The 22131-nt window shown below is 52.3% G+C and overlaps 2 protein-coding genes across 4 annotated transcripts in view; one reads left to right on the plus strand and one right to left on the minus strand.

Moving 5' to 3' along the window:
- The window catches only part of RSRC1 (arginine and serine rich coiled-coil 1), a 165473-nt gene extending 160006 nt beyond the window's left edge, over nt 1-5467 (minus strand). For both annotated transcript variants that reach the window (XM_054835884.1, XM_054835883.1), the window contains exon 1: nt 5333-5467. In XM_054835884.1, coding sequence (XP_054691859.1) covers nt 5333-5466 — 134 coding nt within the window. In that variant the 5' untranslated portion in view covers nt 5467. The remainder of the gene's footprint in view (nt 1-5332) is intronic.
- Nucleotides 5468-7356: 1889 nt separating this feature from the next.
- Nucleotides 7357-12359, plus strand: SHOX2 (short stature homeobox 2). 2 transcript variants are annotated; one of them, XM_054835483.1, is made up of 5 exons: nt 7357-7624; nt 9058-9266; nt 11729-11786; nt 11912-12004; nt 12076-12359. In XM_054835483.1, exons 1-5 carry the CDS (start codon nt 7357-7359, stop codon nt 12357-12359), a joined length of 912 nt encoding a protein of 303 aa, XP_054691458.1. The 2 variants fall into 2 exon arrangements, with proteins under 2 accessions (XP_054691458.1, XP_054691459.1); XM_054835484.1 differs by having other exon boundaries at nt 11912-12000; nt 12108-12359.
- Nucleotides 12360-22131: the final 9772 nt, after the last annotated feature.

Below are 22131 nucleotides of genomic sequence, written 5' to 3' on the forward strand. Positions count from 1 at the left end.
GACTGCCAGGGCGAGGAAGCCACAGCAAGCTCAAGTCAAGAGTCAAAGGGACATCCTCCTGCAAAGCGCCCACTTCTGGACCTGGCATCTACTTCAAGGAGAGATTCTATATTTTGTCCAACAGTTGCTTAATGCAAAATACAAGACAAGTCAATAAGCAGCTGGATTTTCCTTGACGTTCACTAGAGTTCACTTACTGCCACAATCAAAACAGTAGCTATGTAAACTCACTCCTATGCAGCCAGATCTCCGTGGACTGCAGACAGGTCCCAGTTGCGTGCCGAAGAGCCATCAGTTCCACTCCTGCAGCCAGGAGTGTCTACAAATTAGCCACTGCTAAGCATTGCTGCAGTAAATCCCTCTATGTACTTCACTTCTCAACAGTTTCTGTTTTCAGCACTTTAGAATTGGTCTTTCAGCTAACAATCTAAACAAACCATTTTTGAAATATTCCACTTAAACAGCAAATCTCTGTGCAGCAGAATTTTAGGAGGATGAACTGCTATGCAAAGGAATTTTTTTAAATGAAGTTATTTCTACCATCTTACTAAAGTTATTCCACACAGAGGCAGTGCTTTACAGACTATTTCATCTCATTTAAGGAACTATCACTTTAATTTACAATTCTGTAGAGGAATGTCAATTTATATCAACACACCATCTTGTGCAATCATTTTATTTTTTTTCCCCCTCAGCGTAACAGATTTACAGCGCTCCAAGGTACTAACAGTTATTGAGCAGTAAAATAAAGCTCTTCACATATACACTGATAGAACAATCTTCAAATGAACATGAGCCTGAATCTCAAACTTAAAATAAGCGGAACTGCTCAGAAAGATGAAACTACAACACACAGATTTTAAGCTAAAAGCTCAGACCAAAGCTCATGACAGCAAGATTAATGAAGGAGACCAGAGAACCAAAGAGTACAAAAGACATTTCTGCCGAGATACTTGCCACTTGATGTGGATATAGTTATGAGCCAGAACATTACACTTCAATATAGATATCATCTGTTCTTTAACTTCCTTTTTTTGCCATCAGCTTTTTTCCCCCCATTCGGACATATAACTGGATTAGGCAGCATATAAAACTAGCGAAACAAATTATGTAAATCTTAATTTTGTGTCTTCGGGCCCAAAGAAGAACTACGTGCTATGGCTCTTCCCCGTTACAGGACAAACCCTACAGCATACATGCATGTACATGAGCCTCAGGAGCTCCAGGTTTACCGTGGATGAGTTACAGGACAGAGGCACATGGGTGACTGATGTCCTGCACATTCTAGAGTTTCCACTGGAAAAGTGGTTGCCAGAAGCAGACTGTTGATCCTGGAACAATTTGTGTAGCCAAGTCCTAGTAGCCGTATTATCTTGCAAGTACGCAGGCAACAAACTCGTCAGACAGGCACAGGCCATCCCTTCAGTACATGAATCACATTTTCCTGCAAAGATGCCTCATATAAACACAGCACTGGAGAGCAGTCAATTATCAAGAGCTGTAACAGGCTTGTATTCTCCCTGACTACTGCCTATTCCCGCTGTACTCCTGAACGGATCTGGGAAAGGGGTTCACCAGCATTGATTGATGACACCGGCAGAAGAGTTGTTCTGGTGAGTCAGCAGTGGCCCATATACCAGTTCCACAAACAGGTGGACCTACAGATCGCACTGGAGAACTACAATCACTCAGGGAACGTTAATTAGCAAAATAACAAGGGTGGAGGCAAACAGAAAAAATTAAGACTCATGACACAGCATCATATGCTGAACCTCATGTGGTTTTCCTACCTGGCTGTTTCCATACAAAGTCTGTAGATCCACTACAAAAACTTGTACCATAGAGTTTACGGAATGGTGTAAGAGAATTCACCCTTATAGCTATAGGGAATGCCATTTTTAAGGCTCCTTACCCTTACTTCTCAGACAGAAGTGTTAAGCCATATGGATTTGCAATAGGAGATATGCTTCTGCCAACCCCTCTGCGTAGACACTGGGGAAGATACGGCTCTCGATGCCTGGCAAGGCACAAGAGGTGGCAGTAGGCTTTTATCCTGACTGTGGAGCAATACTAGAAGGAGGAAGAGGAGGAGGGAAAGGAATATTAACAAGCACCAGCGGCAAACAAACAGTTTCAGATGAACTTAAAACCTGGGTTACATCGCAGGCATTCATGGGGAGACGGTCTCCCGATCATCACATCAGTGAGGCTCATTCTTTTCCATCACCCAGCCTCAACCTTCCGCCTGTGTGGTTCTCCTCCACTCTTAGCATATTCCCTCACTCACTTTGGAATTTAAAACTAACTACTCTGGTCAAACAGCAAAGGAACACTAAGAATTCAGAAGATGCTGTCTCAAGATATGAGGACCCACAGCAGGTACATGGAAACTCATGCTGAAGCCCGAGTTGGAACATAACATCATCACATTAATCAGCTACTTCAGTATTTTGGAGGCTCTAGTGAATGTCTGCACTTCAACATTTTGAAGGCTTGCAATTTGTCTGAAAATGAACAGCTTTTCAATAGAATGACTAACAGCTGGACCTGATAAAATTTAAGTCCCCATTCTGGAGCACAGGCATGTTGGAGTATCTAAAAGACAAGTCTCCAGGCCTTTGCTTTTTTAACAGTTAATTTTTGTTTAAGTCTCATTTCTGAAAACTGATGCTGCAACACTTTGGTTGAAATGGAAACAGAGTGCATACTCATAGGCAGGTTTTACCAGGAGAAACATCAACATCAGAAATTTCAAACCAACTATTTACATTCAGCAAAGTTATAAACAGTGCTATTAAGCTCACCTGCAAATGGCTAAGTAACCTCCCACCCTACATACAAAAATGTAAAGAAAACATAGATGACATGGGAAATAGACTTCTCCAGGAAAATCTACTCAAAGAGAATAAACTACACTTTACAACATAGTAAGAAGTATACGCTCATTGATCTGACCTTGTTCAATCTTGTTTCACAGATGTTAGAATTATTTCAAGCGTGCAATACATATTTTCAAACATGAGTTTCAAATTACTATTGTACTTACCATAGATTATTAGAAAATAATATCATTTGGTTGTTTTTAATCAGAGGCTGTTATCCACTAAACATTACTGCAGCAGACTACATTTTGAGCAGAGCATCCAATTAAACAATATAATCTTTAGTTACCATAATCAGCCAGAAGTGATGAAGGTAAAATAATCAAATTTGTTTGGCATCAAATCCAAACAATTTATGTTTGTTAGTTACTAAGAAACTTTGATTGTAACTGACTTGCAATAATCACTAACCACCTGCACTGTTTATGTAGCATCTCTACAAACAAGAAATTATAACCCATTAGAAATTACAACTGATGGAAAACACACTGCCACCATCTCAGTATCCCCTTCTTCCTACTGAACTCTGCAAGTCCATCTGTAGGAAAGAATCAAGTCAGGATGAGATGCTACTTGAGCTTCAGCCAGGAAACAAGGCTAGCTGAAGTAAAATTTATTGTAAGTCCTCGACAAACATGCTCCCTAGATGATAAGCACAAGTCGAAGTGTTAGTAATGGCAATGCTGTTCCCCAAAAAAGGGAAACCACAAACAAGCAGAGGTTAGAAGTCCCTCAGACAGCTCCTGTGTGTGCACAGATCAAAGACTGTCTGTATCTACCTCCACCAAGATTATATCTATGCAGAAACTCTCCCTGCTCTACAATTCAGAAAACTGCTCCCAGTAGAGGAAGAGATTTGATTAGAAGAGACAGTAAGGTGGCTGTTTTTCTGAGGGCAGCAACCTGAATTATTGTTGTTGATTTTACATACTTATCCAGCGGTGCCTCTTTCCCTCAGCCAAGTTTCCAGATCATTACAGGGGGAACATCTGAATCGCATCTACCAAGAGAGCTACCATAACTGGTTGCCTCAGAAGAAAGTCCAGACATCAGAGAAGCACAGGAATTCAGTTCCTTCTTTACAATCTCTCCCATAGGGACAAGAAGCCATGGACACCGAACATACCACAACACTGTCTTCTGGTTACATGAAGGATGTCCTCTTTGACAATGACACCAACGGTATTTTTCAAAATCATTTATTTTGGACTTTCTTCAAGTTTGCCTCCATTCAAAATCATGAATGAATAATTTATAATAACAGTATTCCTTAACTTTGTTGATCTGTAAGTTTAATCTGAACTTTATGATATAGCTTTTGGTATTTCTTTAAAATCAAGTTCTAAATACCTTCCTCACCAGTTAAACCAGTTAAAATAACATGTTTAAAATTTGTCCCAGATCATGAGAACAGATAAAGCGTTCAACTTTTTCAACAGCTGAAAAAGCAGTACCTAGAATTGTACTTAACTGAAATATGACTAAAATGACTGCTGCTAGAAACAGCACATTAGACACAGAAGAAACCAAATGCAAACCTTCCTTACCCACACTTTCACAGACAAGAGCTGAGAAAGCAAGATCCTACACGAATAACTTCCTCCTATCGCCCTGTGAATCAAAATATCGGGTGGGCTCCAAGGGCAGGTGCCAGGGACAGCACCATCCCTCAAGATACTTCGTGCTCCCCACTCACATCAGCTGGGCCCGCTAGTGCACAGCGGGACGACAAACCGACTTGAAAGGACCGGGAAGAGAGCAGTTCCTGGTGCTCCCTGCCAGCTTCCAGCGGGAAATCCCACCAGGGCGAGGAGGAACATCCCCCGGGCTCTGCTCTGCGCTGCCCGGCTCCGGCTCGCTAGTCCCTACGCGCTGCCCGCACAGGACGGTACCTGCTCCTCTGCCCGCACAGGCAAGAACGGGTTACTGCCAGAACAGACGGGGTTACACACACACCCCCCCCCCCCCACGCTCCTCAGCCGGTCACGCCGTTCCCCGCAGCCCCCCACGCCCCAGAGGGCACAGCAGCGCCAGGTTGCCGAGAAGCCGAGCCCGGCACCGGCGGGACTCCCGACACCAGGGCGGGAGGCCCGAGAGGGGAAGCGACCCGCAGCCTGTCCACGCCTGGAGCCGCAGGACCCGGCGGCCGAGCCCGGCTGGAGCCCGTCCTGGGGCCCCGCTACGGCCCAGGGCGGCCAGGCCGCGGCAGCACGCCTCCGGGGCGGCCCCGGCGTCGTCATGGCGACACTGGGCAGACCCGGCCCAGCCCCATCCCACCACTCCCCGACCCCGGTCCGAAACCGGGAGCCGCCGCGTCCCTTCAGCGCGCCGCGGCCCTGGGGAGCGGCAGCAGGCCGCAGGGCGCGTCCTGCCCCGCGGCGGCGGCGGCCCGCGGCGCCCTGCCTTGTCCCTGCCGGGGGTGAGCTCGCCGCCGGGCCGCACCACGTTACCTGAGCGGCGGAGCGGCCGGGCCGGGCCGGGCCAGGCCGCGGGAACGAAGGAGCCGCCGGGCCGCGACTGCCGGTTTGAGCTCAGCGCCTTCCTGGGCGGCGGGCAGGCAGCAGCAAGCCACCGCCGAGCTCATCCAGGCGGCCAGGCAGCGCCGCCGAGCGCCGAGGAATCGATGCGGCGCTCTCGCCGCCCCGGCGGGGCGATTCCCCACGCGCCACGCGTGAAGGGCAGCGACGGGCGCGCGGCCGGTCCCGGGGTCGGGGTCCCCGCTGCCCACGGGCGGCTGCAGCGGCCCACGGCAGCCCGCGGTCTGCACCGGGCGCAGCGTGGTGACAACCGCAAAGACTTACCGGCGCGTTGCCGTGGCACGCTGCGGTCCGCCTCCCCCGCGGGTGACTGGCTCCGCGGCGGCGAGGGGCGCGGGGACAGCGGCGCGGAGGGTTTCTCGTTTCACCCGAAAGTGATTAAAGAGGTTCGGTGTTTCCTGGCACTGACAACCGCCCCCCGTGGCCGAAGGGGCAGCGCTCCCCTCGCGGCGTGGGCACCGCACCGGGGCCGGGCTGTGCCCCGGGGAAAGGAGCGCCCCAGCCGCGGGGTGAGCACGTCCCGGGCCGCGACCCGCCGAGCCGAGCTCAGCCTCCGCCGGCCAACGGCGAGAAACGCAACGAAACGATTTAATCCCTACGCTTAATTCTGTCTTTTGACGAATTTGTCTAGTTTAACGCGAGTTTCCGAACACGCGCTCCCCGCCACGGGAATCGCGAAGCGTTGCGTGAGGATAAACGAAACGTGAGGATGGAAGAGCCGCTGACGATCATCTTTCCCGTCGGCAGCCGGTCTGTTCCCGTCGGGACCCCGGTGTCCGATCCCCCACGGTACCGAAAATGCCACCCGTGGCGGAGCGGGGAGAAGCGGGACCGGTTCACCGGCGGCGGGACCCGCTGTGCCGCCCGAAACGGAGTAACAGTAAATCGTTGGCTATCGCGGCTGAGGCGTGTATAATTGGATCTGAAGAAATGCTAATTCCACCCTCGATACCGAACCTGCTCGAGTAAATAAACGCTCTTTTATGTAAAGTCATCTTTCCAAAGGTCAAATGAAAAATCAATACATAAGCAAGAGTTAAACAATTTTGAATAATTTATTAGAATTCTAGCAAAGGTGTAAAAGAGACGACTTCTGTCAACCAAAGTACTCTCTTAATGGGATTTAAGCAACAAAGGAAAAACAATATTAGCAATAAATAGCGTAATTCGCTCTAATCTGATGCCTCAATTCGCCGTATGAGAAAACGTTAATGATACGGCTGTATTTGTCACTGTCAATTAGCCGGTAATTTATTTGGTGGATTTGGGCGTCCACGGAGGAACTTTTCCGCCTCCCCCGCTGCTCGCCCGGGGACGCGTCCACGGCTCCACGGCGCTGCGCGGCGCCGCGTACCGGGCAGGCTCCCGGCGGGGAAGCGCCCCTGGCCTCGGCCCCGCACCCCCCCCCCCCCCCCGCGCACTCCGCCGGGGCCGCCCCGACCCGACCCCCCCCCCCCCCGCGGGGCGGTACGCGGGCGCGGAGCCTGCGCGCCCCCCCCCAAGCCCCCCCCCGCCTCCCGCCTTGGCCACTCCCCCGCAGCTCCGGCCCCTCTCCCGCGCCGCGCTCGCCCGGGACCTCGCGCACGGGCCCGCGCCTAATTAAATTAATTAGGGCGCAGCGCGCGGCGGGCGGGCCGGCGGCGCCCTGGCCGCAGTGCCCCGCGGCGGGCGGCGCGGCCGGGCGGCGGAGAAGGGGTCCATTCAGAGCTCCGAGGGGAGGTAATTCGCCGGGAACAAGGGGCAGGCTTTGCAAAGTATAAATAGTGCCACTTCAATCGCGGCGTCACTATCAGACCCCGAGAGCCCTGCACGTCGGGCGGCACGGCTGGGCTCGGCTCGGCACGGCTCTTGCTCGGCACGGCCCGGGGCGCCGCCGCCACCCCGCCCCGTGGATGCCCGCCCGGGGAGCCGGGGCAGCGCGCCCCTGAGCCGCGGCCATGGAGGAGCTGACGGCGTTTGTCTCCAAGTCGTTTGATCCCAAAGCGAAGGAGAAGAAGGAGCTCATCACCTACCGCGAGGTGCTGGAGAGCGGGCCCCTGCGCGGCGGCGGACCGCGGGAGACCGGCGGAACCGCGGCGGAACCGGGCCGCGACGAGGCGGGCAGCCCCACGGCGCGGGCGGGCGGCGGGCGGTCCCCGCCGCGGGAGCCCGACGCCGCCGCCGCCGAGAGAGCCGCCGAGGCGGCCACCCCCAAGCTCAGCGACGGTAACGGCGGCACCGGGGGCTCCCCCTTCTTTCCTTCCCCTTCCCCTCCATTCCCCCCCCCGCCGTCGGGGTCGGTACGCGCGGAGCGGAGGCGGGAGCGGGCGATGGCCGCGCACCGGGCGAGACGGACCCGCGGCCGCGGGTGGAAGGGGCTCGCGGCAGCGCCCGTGGGGAGGCTGCGATGGGCGTTAATGAGCGGCTTCCCATGTTTTCCCAATTAGGGGAAATATGCGGCCAGCCTCGAAGTTTATATTAAAATATTTAAACAAGCATTTAACTTGCTCATAACACGATCTGTTCCTGTTTAGCATCCCACGGGAAGCCGCGCTGCCAACGAAAGCCCGGACACGCGGGCCCGTTCGTTCTCCCGCGGATCTCGGCTGCGCGGACGCGCGTGGGGCCGGGCTCATCCCCGGCTCCGCGCAGTGCGGTTCCGCGCCCCGGTTCCCGCCGGGCGGTTTTCTTCAGAAATGCCCCGTGTTTATTCCGCGCGTTTTCCACGCCGGGGCGATGGCCTCGGTGCCCGTACCGGGGGCCGCCCGCCGCTCTCGGCAGCTTCGGGCAGGCAGCCGGGCCGCGCCGGCGGAGCAGCAGCGCGGAGCGCGGTCTCCGCGGCCCTCCGGCGGGGCAGGGCCCGTTCCCGTCGCTGCGCGGGTACCCGCGGTTCCCTGCCCGCCCTTTTGTTCGGACAAACGTTCTCGGCGGAGCGCGGCGCGGCCGGGAGCATCCCCGGAAAGGGCTAATAACCAAATTTGCGCTAACGAGCGGGGCGCGGGGGGAGCCGGCAGCCGGGGCAGGTCCCGCGGGGGGTCCCCCCGCGCTCGGCCCGGGGCGCGTCTCTGGCAGAAAAATTAAACAACGAAAACAAAATCCGCGGGAGGGAGCGGGCTGGGGCGCGGAGGGGCCGCGGTGACCGGCGGAGCGCACCGGGGACCTGTTGCTGCGCTTCCCCCGGGCGGGCAGCGGGGCCGCAGAGCTCCCGCGGGCCGGTGCGGCGGGCTCGGTGCGGGCCCTCCGGGCGGCGGCCGGGGCTGCGGGATGCGGCCGGCCGGGCCCCGCTCCCCGCCGCCAGCGGTTACCGGAGCCGAGCGGCGGGGCCCGGAAAGGCAGCGGCCGAGGCGGGCCTAGCGCGGCCCGGGCGAACAGGCCCCGCTCCCGGCTGTCTCATCCCCGGGGGGCGGGGGTCCTGCCCGGTTCCCCCGGCTGCCGGGCGCTGCGGGAGCCCGCGTCGCGGAGGGGAGCGGCGGGCCGGCCCTGACCTGCCCTGCAGCGGGAGGAAACCCTCCGGAGCGGGCTGACCGGGCTGGGGGATGAGCTCCGGCGTCCTCGCTGCCCGCCCTCCCATCCTCGCCCGGTGCCGGTACCCCGGGCAGCCCCCGCGGTCCCCCCCGTCCCGGCCGCCCCGCCTGTCTGACTGCCTGTGTCGTACCCAGTCTCCCCAGAGCTGAAGGACCGCAAGGAGGATGCGAAAGCAATGGAAGACGAAGGGCAGACGAAAATCAAGCAGAGGAGGAGCCGGACGAATTTCACCCTGGAGCAGCTGAACGAGCTGGAGAGGCTTTTCGACGAGACCCACTACCCGGACGCCTTCATGCGGGAGGAGCTGAGCCAGAGGCTGGGGCTGTCCGAGGCCAGGGTGCAGGTAGCCAAGCCGTGCCCGGCTGCGGGGATGCGTGGGTGCTCGTGTGCGTGGGGGTGTGTGCGCGGCGGAAGGGGCCAGCTCGGTAAAACCGGGCCGTGCCCCGTCCCCGCCGCTCCTGACACGGGCTGTCGGAGGAGAGGAGCTCCCCGCGCCGGATTGCACCCAGCAAATCTGTAAAATCACCTCCCCGGGCTTCCTCGCCGTTTGGGCTTCTTGCAAGTCCCGTGCCCCTCGCTGTGTCGCGATTTATTTAGTCTCTGCGTTCATTTTATCTCTGCCTCGGCAAGGGCTCCAAGGGCTATTTGGTTTATTTTGTTGGCGTGGGCTGCGGTCCCTCTCCGGGCTGCCCCTGGCGCAGGGCTTACCGGGCGGGCGGACCAATTAACTTTATAGATGTAGTGACCATAAACTAAATTAGGAACTGCTAAGTGAAAAGAAAAAAAAAAAAAATTACAGTCCGTTTCTCGTCGTGGTTCTTAAATCTTGAGGGAAGCGGCACGAAAACTGAGTGAAGTGCCCAGACCGGCTTTGTTCGGATTTATGAGATACAAAAGTCTGGGATAAAACCAGGCTATTTTAAGCGTTCTGCCGTACCGAGAAGCCACAGCTTCCTTTGATTTAACCTGCGCATTTAACCTCGGGCTGCCCTCCCAAAGTTTTTCAAAATCGGTTCCTGGACTGGTTTCTGCGAGTTTTGTGGGGCTGAGATGGAGGGTGAGGAAGGGTCCGGGCTTTGCCCGGCTGGGGAGGAAGGTAACTCCTCAAACGAGAACAAATGTAGCTGCTCCGGTGTATTTCCGTTCTAATAATAAAAGAAGAGAAAATGATGGTCATTATTTGTTTGAACACATGGAGTAGTTTTAGGCCCCTAACATCTGCAGCTGTTAGAAAGTATTGCTGTAACAGATACTCCCCCTCAATCTTTGTGCTCGCAGGCCACCATCTGCACCGAACTATGCGCACAATCCTTGTGGGGTTTCCCTGCATCTTGTAATAGGGTAAGGACAGAAACAGAGCGGTCACGTTGAACCGAAAAAGTCATAATCAGCAGCTTTTGTCATCACAGCCTGACCCCCCCCCAAAAAAAAAAAAAAAAAAAAAAAAGACCCTTCATTTTCCCGCTCCCCCGTTTTTCGGCCGAGGCGGCCGCTTATTTACGCCCAGCAAAATCTTAACAAAACCAAACCAAACAAAGTTGCAGGGCTTCAACTTGGCTATGAAAAATGTAACAGGGAGGTGCTTCCTTCTGCTGGCTGTTTGCTCCACAAAGAACGCGGCGGCGGCGGCGCATAATCCGCGCTCCCATTATGCCAAATCGCAGGGTGCATAATAACTTTTGGAGATTTACATAGATTAAACCCGTTCCCTTTAAATCGTTCCGGAAAACGCTTTGCAATAATATTTTGCCTCGCATCTGCACTAATTTGTAAATTATGGAATGTGCGTTTCCACGGGAGGCTGAGGGCGAACGTGGCTGTTGGGCAGATTTCGCTTGGCTGCAGTAAATGACAGGGCGGGGGAAATTCACGTTTATATTTGTCTCTTCAAGTAAGACCTCAAAAAAGATTTTTTTTATTCATTTTTTTTTTTTTTGGCCGTGGGGAAAGGATTGCTTGGTGGATGTGGCTTCTGAGATGCGGTGCAGAGGTCTGTCTTTAAACAGGAATGTTTTAAGACGCGCTCTCCCTGCTTCCCTCCCTCCCCTCTCTTCTCTATGCGAGCAGAACTTTCTTCTGGAAATTTATTTCAACAATTCCACTTCCAATATTAAAAGCATGTTCTTGTCTAACGCGCAGCCTTTTCTGTGGAAGCAAATTAGATTATCATGATAATGAGACAATTATTCCGCTTCTGTGCTACACTCCACTGCACAGAAGAACAGAGAAATTCTAAACTTCTTTGTAGCGAAGCCTTTATGACAATAATTACCCCCCTCCCCCCCCCCAAAAAAGTGAGTCATTAAACTCTGCTGTTTAGTTTTTCTTGAAGATAAAGCTAATTAATTTATTTATTAATGAGCACGATCTTCTCGGGCCTGGCGGTGCAACCACCCAAACCCATTATCGCCAGTTAGTATTGGATATCAGGAGGCGATTTAGGTCTTTTGGGACCCTGATGTGGAAAGACGAAACCGGGGCTCAGAAAGTAATTTCTCTGGAACGAGCACTCTGCGAATGTCCATTTTCTGTAGATTTTGACTCTTTTTTCCCTCGTCCTTCGCGTTTCGGGCTCAGGAGTGGGGGCTGCCCGGGAGGAGGGAGCCCAGCCCGTGCCGCAGCCGGGTTTCTTTGTTTGACCTTTTTTAAATTTATTATTATTATTATTATTATTATTATTATTATTATTATTCTCGGTGAGTTTATATTTTTTTGTGCTTCGCGTCCTTCCCGCGGCAGCAGCGCGATCGTGACGCCCGTGTCCCGTGTCGTGTGTGTTCCCCCCACCCCCGTCTCTCCCCGCAGGTCTGGTTCCAGAACCGAAGAGCCAAATGCCGAAAGCAAGAAAACCAACTCCACAAAGGTACTGGGGAGACAGAGGGAGGGAGGAGGTGATGCGGAGTGCCGCGGGCGGGCCGGACACGCGTGGGGGCGGGGGGGGGGACACACGACTCGCCCTCGCTGACCGCCTGCCGCTGCCTCCCGCAGGGGTGCTGATCGGCGCCGCCAGCCAGTTCGAAGCCTGCCGGGTGGCCCCGTACGTGAACGTGGGCGCGCTGCGGATGCCCTTCCAGCAGGCAAGTGGGCGGCGTGGCACGGGTGGGTCGGTGGGTGGGTGAGCCGCACACGCGTGACCGCGGGCGCGCGGGTGGGTCGCTGCCACGCGCCGCCTTTCTCCCGGCAGGTTCAGGCGCAGCTGCAGCTGGACAGCGCCGTGGCCCACGCGCATCACCACCTCCACCCGCACCTGGCCCACGCACCCTACATGATGTTCCCCGCTCCCCCCTTCGGGCTACCGCTGGCCACGCTGGCCGAGTCCGCCTCCGCCGCCTCCGTGGTGGCCGCCGCCGCCGCCGCCAAGACCACCAGCAAGAACTCCAGCATCGCCGACCTCCGCCTGAAGGCCAAGAAACACGCCGCCGCCCTGGGGCTGTGACCGGCCCCGCTCGCTTTTTGTGTGGGTTGTTTTTTGTTTTTTGGTTTTGTTTTTTTTTTTTTTAATAAAAAAAGGGGGGAAAAAAAAACCCAAACCCAGAGGAGGGAGAGGAGAAACTGTTGGGAGATATATACTTATTTAAAGAATGAGAGGAACTAGACGCGCAGCTGGGAAGTTCACAGGTTTTGAAACTGACCTTTTTCTGCGAAGTTCACTTTAATACAAGAAATTTGATAAGAGAGGCGGGCCTCCTTTCACGTTGCATCAGATACTTGAGTTTAACAACCACGTCTGGAATAGCGACAAAAAGAAGAGAGAAAGACGACGACGAAGAGAAAAAAAAAAGAAAAAAAAAAAAAAAGAGAGACAATGATTTCTCTGCGAATTTCTAATGGGAAACTGTCCGGGATACTTCCTCCAGCAGCATTCCGGGTTGCATGTATTTGTATTTCATTGATGGAGTCCTTTGATTCACTTGCACTTCACCCTCATCTTTAGTAGAAAAAACCACAAAACAAAACAAACAAACGTGGCTGGGTTCTTTCTCTTTTAATCTTGGAGGGAAGCAGAAAGAGAGAGGGAGATCAAGCACTACCTTTTCCACTCTTAAATCTTTGTTGGTCGTTTGCTGTCCCACCTCTGAAATAACGGGAGCGGAAAGCATCAGGAGAGCGGAGTGTGCCTCCCTTTGCTGGGTCTCTCTTGTCCTAGGGGCAAAAGCAACAGAAAAAAAAAAAAGAAAGAAAAGGGGAAAAAAAAGTATTTAATTCCCAACCACCACTTTACACAACGGCAAATTCCAATAAGAGGTACTGGGTACATGTAAAATATGTTGATACACACGAACAAAGTTTTATTTTGGCTATAACTTGTGAATTGATAGTTGACTGTCAAACATTTACATTTTATCTCATAAAGGTGTATCTATTCACGTAATCTTGTGATTTTTTTTTTCTATTATTATTATTATTTGACAGACGTATAGGTATTTAACCTGGGGTACCTTGCAGTCGGTGATTGTTATCCCAGTTTGCCATCAGACCCTCAGGCTTATTGCCAAGGCAGAGGGAAAGCTCTTCTACGCGAACTTTGGTATGGACGGGCTTTGTATCTATTTGTTCTCCATGAAAACAAAATTATTTATATTGACCATATTTTTTCTAGTGTATTTTAAGTTATTTTAAAAAAGAAGAAAAAAAAAAGAAAAGTGTTATTTCATTACGTTTGTTGTCAGTACAATATATTTTGTTTCACTCAGGTTTGCTTCACCTTTTTTAATCCATTTTCGACGTCACGAATTTCAATAAGTGCCAAGTAATGAATTTAAGACACTTTGCGACCTATTGACTGAAAAGGGTAACGTTTTAGTGGACGGTTTCACGTCACCTCTGGTACTGTTAATATTAAATCATCGGTGATATTCTTTCTTTTTTTGTGTTTACACCTTCTGTAGAGCTCGCACGTTTCTTTCTGCTCCGTAGATATCGCGACAAGCCGATAGCGCCCAGCACGACGAGGAAGCACCGCTCACCTCAGCGCATCTTTCGTTACCGCTTTATATCCGTTTTCCTGAGTTTCGGCTTCACAAAACTTACCGCGGCGTTTTGATTTGGCTTTCTTTTGAAGAAAAATAGACCGGTGGAAGTTATATAGCAATTGTGTCTTTACAAGTTCTGTCAAGTTCCCTCAGGTAATAAAATCGAGGAAAGTGTAATGGCTCGAAATATTTTCCAGGGGAGGAACAGAGGGAAATTTGCACCGTGCAAAATTCGCACTCCCGCCGCCTCCCTCCTCGCCCCCCGTGTCCGGTTAGCAGCGGGCAGAGCCCGTACCCCGCGGCGGGGCGGCCCCGGTCCGGGTCCCGGTCCCGGTCCCGGCCCCGGTCCGAGCGCTCCGCTCCCGCCGCCCCCGGGGCCGCGCAGACCCGCTGTGCCGCGGCGGAGCGACCGCAGCGCCCGGCTCCCCGCCGGGAGCCACCCGCCATGCACGGCACGGCCCCCCCCCCCCGGAGCCCGCTCCGCCGGGCCGTCTCGGTCCTTCAGAGGGCTCCGTGAGGAGAGGGCGCCCGCCGGAGGGGCTGCCGGGGCGGAGGCGCCCGCCACGGGGGTCCCTGTGAGGGGAAGGCGCCCGCCATGGCGGCGGTTCTTGTGAGGGGAAAGCGCCCGCCATGGCGGTCCCTGTGAGGGGAAGGCGCCCGCCACGGAGGTCCTTGTGAGGGGAAGGAGCCCGCCGTGGGGTCCCTGTGAGCGGAAGGCGCCCGCCGTGGGGTTCCCGTGAGGGGAAGGCGCCAGCCACAGTGCCCCCCGCGCCCGGCCGCGGGAAGCCGGGCAGCGCCTGCGGGAGGGTGCCCGCCTCGGCGCGGCGGGGAAGGAGCCGGGCGCTGCCCGGGCGCTGCGGGGAGCTCGGTCGGGCCAGCTGGCGGGGCGCGGAGGCGGGTGAGGCGCAGCCGCCGGCGCCCCCTCTCCCCCCGCCGGGCCCCTCGCCGGGGAAGCGGCGGCCTCCATGAGCCGTGCCCGCTCTCCGCGGGGAAGGGCTCTGTCGGGCCCGGCCGCCGCCAGGCTGCGAGCAGCGGGAAGAGCCGGCGGCGCCGCTGGGTCCGCGCAGGCCGAGGGGCCGGGGGCGGCCGGGGGGAGCGAGCCCGAGCGTGTCCCCCGCGGGGCGGGCAGGGACGGGGCTGCGTCCCCCCCCGCGGGAGGGGAGCCCTCCCGGAGAGGGCTGCGGGGAGCGACAGCAAAACCAGCTAATAACGGGCGGGAAAGGATAGATTTTATGTTAGGTACAAGAGCGTTCTTCAAGCAAAAGTAAGATAGTGCTAATCATAAAGTCAATAAAACTAACGGTGGTGTCGATTGATCCCCGAATAAAGAAGTTAATTAATATGTGCACGAGCAGCTAATATCACAGCCCGGTCATTGTGGCCCCGCAGTTCCCATCCCAAGCACAACCTCGAATGTTCTCAGTCTACTTCAAATAAACCTGTCACGTCTTACCTGCTCTGTTTTAAAATACAACTAGTTTAAATATAGTTGCCTAACAGTCTTGTGCAGGTTATTGATGTATGTAACGTAAACTGTGATGGATACGTACAATGTGAATTTCAAATCTTTACAATATGCTCAGATATTGGCATGTCTGTCTTCAAGATGATTGTAATAAAAAACATGAAAAATGTACTTTCATCGTAAGAGGGAAAGATGATTGGGTGGTGTAAGAGAACTGTGTATTTTTTAGCGCAGCTGTGATTAAAATAAAATAGTCTTAACGGGATGTTTTTGGACAGGAATACTTACATTCCTGGTTTCCTTGGACTGGAATACCTAATAAGTCTATAGGCCGACAGAAGTTGGCCAGAGCTCTTCTGTTTCTATTTTATTTCTTAGAGTGTCTGAACCTATATAAAACCCTGTAGGTTTCGTGCAATTTAATTATGGATATTTCGTGAGCCAGCCAGCGCACACACAATATACGCTTCCTGCAGATAAAATTTTAGCATGGGATTTACACGGAGATGTACTGGCCTGAGAAGGGGATTTAGAGAAGAGATCAAATAAATCACGTAGGAAGGAGTAAACACCTGTTTCTGTCCTCGTAGAGCCGATCGCACCTTCGCAGCAGGAACTTACACAGATTCTTTCTCGGCGAAGTAGCGTTTTCCACATCTTGTTCGCTCTCTACGGCAACACGATGTTAGGTGAGCAGCGAGCGCGATGGCAGCCAGATGTCGTGCAGAAAAGCCCCAACGCCGCCGCGCTAACTCCCACCGTAGATTTCAGTTCTCTGTGCACGAACGCTTGACGGGAGAAGGAAAGAAAACACTGGGTTTACCCAGTACATCAAAGCGCATGAAAATGTGCTAAACACCGTGTCTAAAATCGGTATGTCTCATATTGTTCATTAGCAGCTCAGCTTTATTCCAGGCAAAGCTTTTAACCAGCGCGCTTAAACTTGCCTTTCAGAAAAGCGGCATCAGAAGAGCCCCCGTGGCATCCAGCCGACGGTTCCGCGCAGCAGCAGCAGCAGCGTGCCCTTACGAGTACAGCGGTCCTAGGAGTGAGCTGCGGCTGAATCCTCGAGGAATAAATCATGTGTTTTGTGTAACAGTACACACTGCACTCACTCCTGCCCAGTAAATATTGATACTTGTCCAATTTTGTGGCTGTTCCCTTGAATTTTCAGTTTCTCACAATTTCTGAGCCTGTTCATTCTGTGAGGTACCAGCAGGTGAGAGTGCACCTTAGAGGTCACCTACTACCTAGATGTAAAAAAGACCAGAAGCAGATCTCTACCACTCTTGCGTTTTTGAGATGGGCAACCAAGTTCTGAAAGGAACTGGAAAAACTGTGCTCATTTTTATTCTTTCCTATATTTAAGCTGCACTTGCCCCTGGTTTTGATGGAGGATCTAATGGGCACTCTCAGAAACGTGCGTTGTCACTACTCACACCTTACGTGAGTGGCCAGTCTTCCCTCCAGATGTTCTTTAGGCAATTAAGTTAGTGCGAATGAAGAAAATCCCCAGAACTTTCTACACTGTGAATCTCGCTAGTCTGGTTGCAGAGTATGGTTTTTAGGGTGCAATTGTGCTGTTTTCCCAGTGATTACTCATTTTACTGACCGTTTCTAATGGAAGAACCAGCAGAGCCCTCCATGCCCGTCCTCTTCCTCGGCGGCGTGATAACAGCGTGCCTTACAAAAGAAACAAGCCGTACAACCCAACCCCTCCCCAGTTTGCGGCTGGTTTTAGTTTTCAGGTGGCGGGTGCCCGTAAAGGCCCCCCGAGCGCGGTTGCACCCATCTGCAGGCAGCCTGCCTGCCAGGAGGCAACGGCCGCGAGCGCGGGGCGCTCCTGCCTGCAGCGTTTGCCGGGATCCGCTGCGTCATCCCCACGTAACGTCACCCGTGCTTTGCTCGTGCCGACGCTGTGCCGACATACGGCTCTTGGTTTGTGCTGCGGAAGGCAGCCTCTTCCTCAGCAATGATGTTTGGTGCTCAGATGAGAGCCTTAACTTTTCCCGGAGAGGGAAGGTAGGCTGAAAGAACAAAAAAAGGAAAAACCGCTGCGTAACCTGCCTACTTCTGTGCTCTCAGAAAGTAGGTAATGTGGACTCTGTCTGCTGTCCCTTTTTCTGTCACCCTGGCCCCAAGCTGCTAGCTCTTTCTGTAAGATAATGGAAGAAGTATGTAAAGGAGATTCGTGCCGTGTTTTGCAAGCCTGTCCACTTACCCCTCCTTTTCCCTGTGTTCACCTTTTTGATACTGCCACCGTGGAAGATATATGTTTCAGAATGTTTTCCTTCATAACAAAGGTTTTATGACCTTTGCGCATCAGACACGCTGTTCATTAAACACTGATGTGATGTCAAGACTCTCCTTTTACACGGGTAAAAATCACCCAGGGAAAGATTCTGAGAGAGAATTCTGAATGGGGGAGGTACCAAATGCACCCACCCTGGGCCAGTGCTCCCAGCAAGGGCCAGTTTGACCTTACCAGCACCTACAGCCGTCCTGAAACCACCGAGGAGATGAACCCGTGGTTGCTAAAACACAGTACCAGAGTAACGTAATCTTTTATGAACATCTTCCTCAAGTTCATTTAGAGAAGAAAGGTAACAGTTGCAATAATGCGTTAAGGAAATGCAGCTGCATCGCCGTTCGGGCTGACATCCCGTGTGTTACAGACTACTGCCCACATCTGGGTTTCCCACCGCGACCCTGGAAGTGCAGCGACGGGGCCAGAACGCATTGCGCAGCCGGGCGGCCGTCGGCTCCACCAGCGGCGGGTACCTGCGGTTCCTCCTCTCTCTGCCCGCGCTGGTGCCCCGGGTGTTTTGCTCTTTGCAAATGTCACCCTTGATTCTGCACCTGCTGGAAAAGGCAGCAGGCAGATACCAGCGAGTCAACAGCCGCTCCTGTCCGGTTGACAAGCTGGCCAGCAGTTGTTTCCATCCGACCTTCAGGGTTTTGAATGCCCACTTCAGCGGTGTCCCCTGCATCCCCATCATCCCTCGAGCGCTCTGGCTTCCTGCGCTTGCATCAAGTGATCTCGAACGCTGGCCATTGCGCTCGAGCTCGATGGCTCTGGGGTCATGCTGACTTCACAGTTCCTGCACGCTGCGAAACCCCACGATTTCAATTCTCCAGTCATCCGCCTTTGACTAGCACCTCTGCTGCTCCACACGCTCCAGCACGATGTTAACATGCTCCACACACTCTGTAACGGGGGAAACATTTCGTCACTCCGATGTTAGGTGGCCACCGCCGCCTGCCTATTTCCCTAAGAACAAATTAGACCTACTATTTTCTTTTCCTTACAGGAGGAGAACGTGTCCCACCAGTCACCCATGATGAGAACACCAGATGCAGCTTAGACAAGGTGGTGGAGTTAACCCATGTTTGAACAGCTCACGCTAGAAAGAGGGTTTGAAAAATAAGAACTGGCCGTGTTAGTAGAAAGCATCTGAATTTTGGATGCAACCACAACAACTTTTCTTGGAGGGCATTTTAGTTTAGAGACTAAAATATATATTTTTTTTTTCCTGGTGAGAGCTGGCGCCGAGCGATCGCCCTCTCAGCGTGCAGGAGGATCATAGAGGGTGCTTTACCCCTTAGATCGTGCACCCTACCGTGGCAAAGATGGCAGTGTGCAAACTGTTAGTATTAACGACAACACACTTACAAATCTCTTAGTTGTCCTTTGAGTAAATATTTAAGCAGCGGAAACTTCTCTAGCACTTACCAAGGTAGATAATCTGCTGAAAATTAAGATACTGCCTGTAGCCCGTTACAAAATAGCTGTGAATACTCAGAACATCTTTTACGCCGTTCCTTCCCTTAATGTGTATACATCATTTATTATGCAGATTCTCTTCTATGCAATATTTAGATTTGGAAGTGTTTTGACATGTGGTAATCTTTAGGAAGAAGGTAAACATATTCTTTTTTAAAGAAAATGTAAATAAAGTATTCCCCCAAACTATCTTTGAGAGGTTAAACGCAGGACAATGGAAACCACATGTAAATGCCGCTGCTGCCCCTGCGCAGGAACGTTCGTAGGGATTTCCATTGACTTTGTTGACTGCAGCAGAAGTTCTGCTCGGGTGAAGAGCACAGTACTGAACCTGTAAGAAAAGGAAAACAATAGGCTAATGAATTAACCGGGTTTGGTACATTTTAAATATCTGGTTTAGATTATCATAATTGCTTGAACAGCCACTAATTTAAAGAAATACCGTTGCTGCAACATTCGTCCTTACTATGGAAAGGAATGCTAACTAATCCATATGGTTTCTGGGGAGTTTTTAGATAATTTTTCTCCTTGGCCAGTACCTGCAGGTGGGATTTTGGTTATTCTTACCCTGCTGCGAGTGCAGGGCTGCAGGGGAGGATTCCCCGCTCGGCTGTGTTGGCTGTAAAGACCAGATTCTTACCTGGTGTAAACAGCGGTAGCTCTGTCTTGCACTCATTGCGTCAGGAAAAGATCTGACCCTTTGTGGTTTTTGTCCTTGTTTTGTGCAGCTGAAGAACAGCTTTATAATATGAAGCAGATGAAAATTTTTACATATGTAATCAGTTTAATTGCAGAAATAGTTTACAATGTTTTCCTACCGAGGTAAAGGATTTTGCATGAATTTCAAAAGTAATTTAACCGTAGTGATACTACTAAGGGAAAGGTAAACATTTGCAATTCATAGATTATTTTGTGTTCAGATGTAATTAGCTTAGATTAATTTCTAATGGACTCATTTTGCTTGCAATCAAGAACTTATTTTCATGGGCCGGGGAAATGCCTGTGAATTTTTCTCTCCGAGCTTTCTTTCATAACATCTGCACCGAGACTTCTCAGTTAAACAATGGAAAGGCAGGATTTACAGAGTGTCAGCTCGCCGTTCTGTTCCTGGAGAAAGATGAATTAAGCCTTCTGGTATAAATGGAACATATATACTTCAAAACAATTGCTATTAGCCAAGAGATGTCCAAGGTCAGGCTGAGTTATGTATGATGTATTCCTATGAGTAATGTATCTTTATGGCTATTTAAAGTGTGAATACATTTAAAATTTTTTCAAGCTTTTGGATAAGTTTTATAAGTGTCCCACTTAGTTTTCGGAAAAATAAAAATTAACGTTAGCCAGGAATCGCATTTGGTTTTAACTATTTCCTGTGTGCTCGTACACTCATTGTTCATTACCACGGGGAAACGTGGTGGTTCAGGGTACTTAGAGTGCTGTTCAACAAGGGAAAGGTAAATTTGGTCCTGTCTAATTTCAAAAAACTTGAAGCAACAGCTTGCAGATGCACGGATTAATGTTCAGGGCTCAGGCATGCAAAGGCAGTAACGGAAGCAGAAAGGACAATTTTAGTTCTGCCACTGGTAATCAAAAATGCCATTTATATTTAAAAATGCTTGCGCTTTCGTATTTTAACACCAATAAAATTGGGATACTCATAACTGAAATAGGGAATTAAATTTGCAAAAACTGAAAGAAAACTTTGTGAAATTCTGAAAGCTGTCTTCAAATCTGCGTTGGCTTCTTCTTGCCTCAGGTGTCTCCACGAGCAGTACCACTGCCTTTCCTACGCTAGCTTTTCTGCATCGCAGCCCTCCTCTGGCTAGACCCTCTGCTTCTACTGACTCCAGCAGTGCGTACTTGGCACTTGGGAAAGAACCTTTTATTTTAAAAGTACTAGTTCTCTTCTCCACACATTGCTTATTTCCTTAAAGTTCTCAATAAAGCTAAAAAACCCATCTGCACAGAACTCCACAGCCACATCTACCATCCTCCAAGTTCCTCAGCCATCACTGTGCCCAGGCGGGTGGCCGGGAAGTTTACGGCAAGTTTTGGCGAGTTCCGAAATCACGAGGTCGGTTTTAAAATCCCCCAGCTCGTATAAAAAACAGTGGATGGGCTGAATGAGATTTCCCCACGCCTTGGCTCTGGGGGTCTCAAGGGGAATTGCAACACAGGTGAAGCATCTCCATGTGGTACCTCACGTAACCGTTCCTGATGGAGGCATGTGATTTTCCCGTCCCCAGGATCTCTCCCCCCAGCCCTCTCGAAGATGTTTTTCCTTGTCCCCGGTTCTCTCCCCGGGCAGTCCTTTCTCCTGCACCCAGCCTCAAGCCCGTTTACGACGCTGTAGGGAAACAAGTGAGCTGGCGTGAGGGTGGCTGGAGAACAGCGAGAGGCACCAGCTGGGTTTAGTAAGGCGAAGTAAACCCACGCGGAAAGGACGGAGCTCCTCTGACATCGCAGGAACTACAAAAAACCACTCAAAATGCCTCGAACTGTCTCAGCTGCCTCTGCCGGGGTGACGTGAAGGAGTTTTGCGCTGATCAGCGGTGTAGTTTGGGTGCCCGACAGTTGCACAGGAGCCCCGGGATTACGCTCCCGTCAGACCGTGCAAGGGGAAACGTTCCCTTCTGCGCACTGCGTCGTCCTTTGGTGGCTTACGGAGCGGGACGGGGCCCTGCGCCGGGCTTGCGAGGGAGGTCTCTGGAAAACCCAGGGGATGCGCGGGTATCCTGGGAACCCTTTCTCTTTCTCCTCGTCAACTGAGCGCCTTGCTCCTGCTCACAGCTGCCCGGCACGTGGCAGGAGACGGCAGAAGACAGCCGCGCTGCTGATGGAGGGAGACAGGCTCTCGCTTGGAGCGGGAGCGGGAGCCTTGGCAGCCGGTGCGCGGGAGGGACGGCAGCGTGAGCGTCTTCGTCTCGGCAGAGGCTGAAGGAGAAGGCGGGAGGGGGACCCAGCCTGGGGGGGGACGACACCAGCA

The sequence above is a fragment of the Grus americana genome, chromosome 9, assembly GCF_028858705.1.
Source record: "Grus americana isolate bGruAme1 chromosome 9, bGruAme1.mat, whole genome shotgun sequence".
NCBI lineage: Eukaryota > Metazoa > Chordata > Aves > Gruiformes > Gruidae > Grus > Grus americana.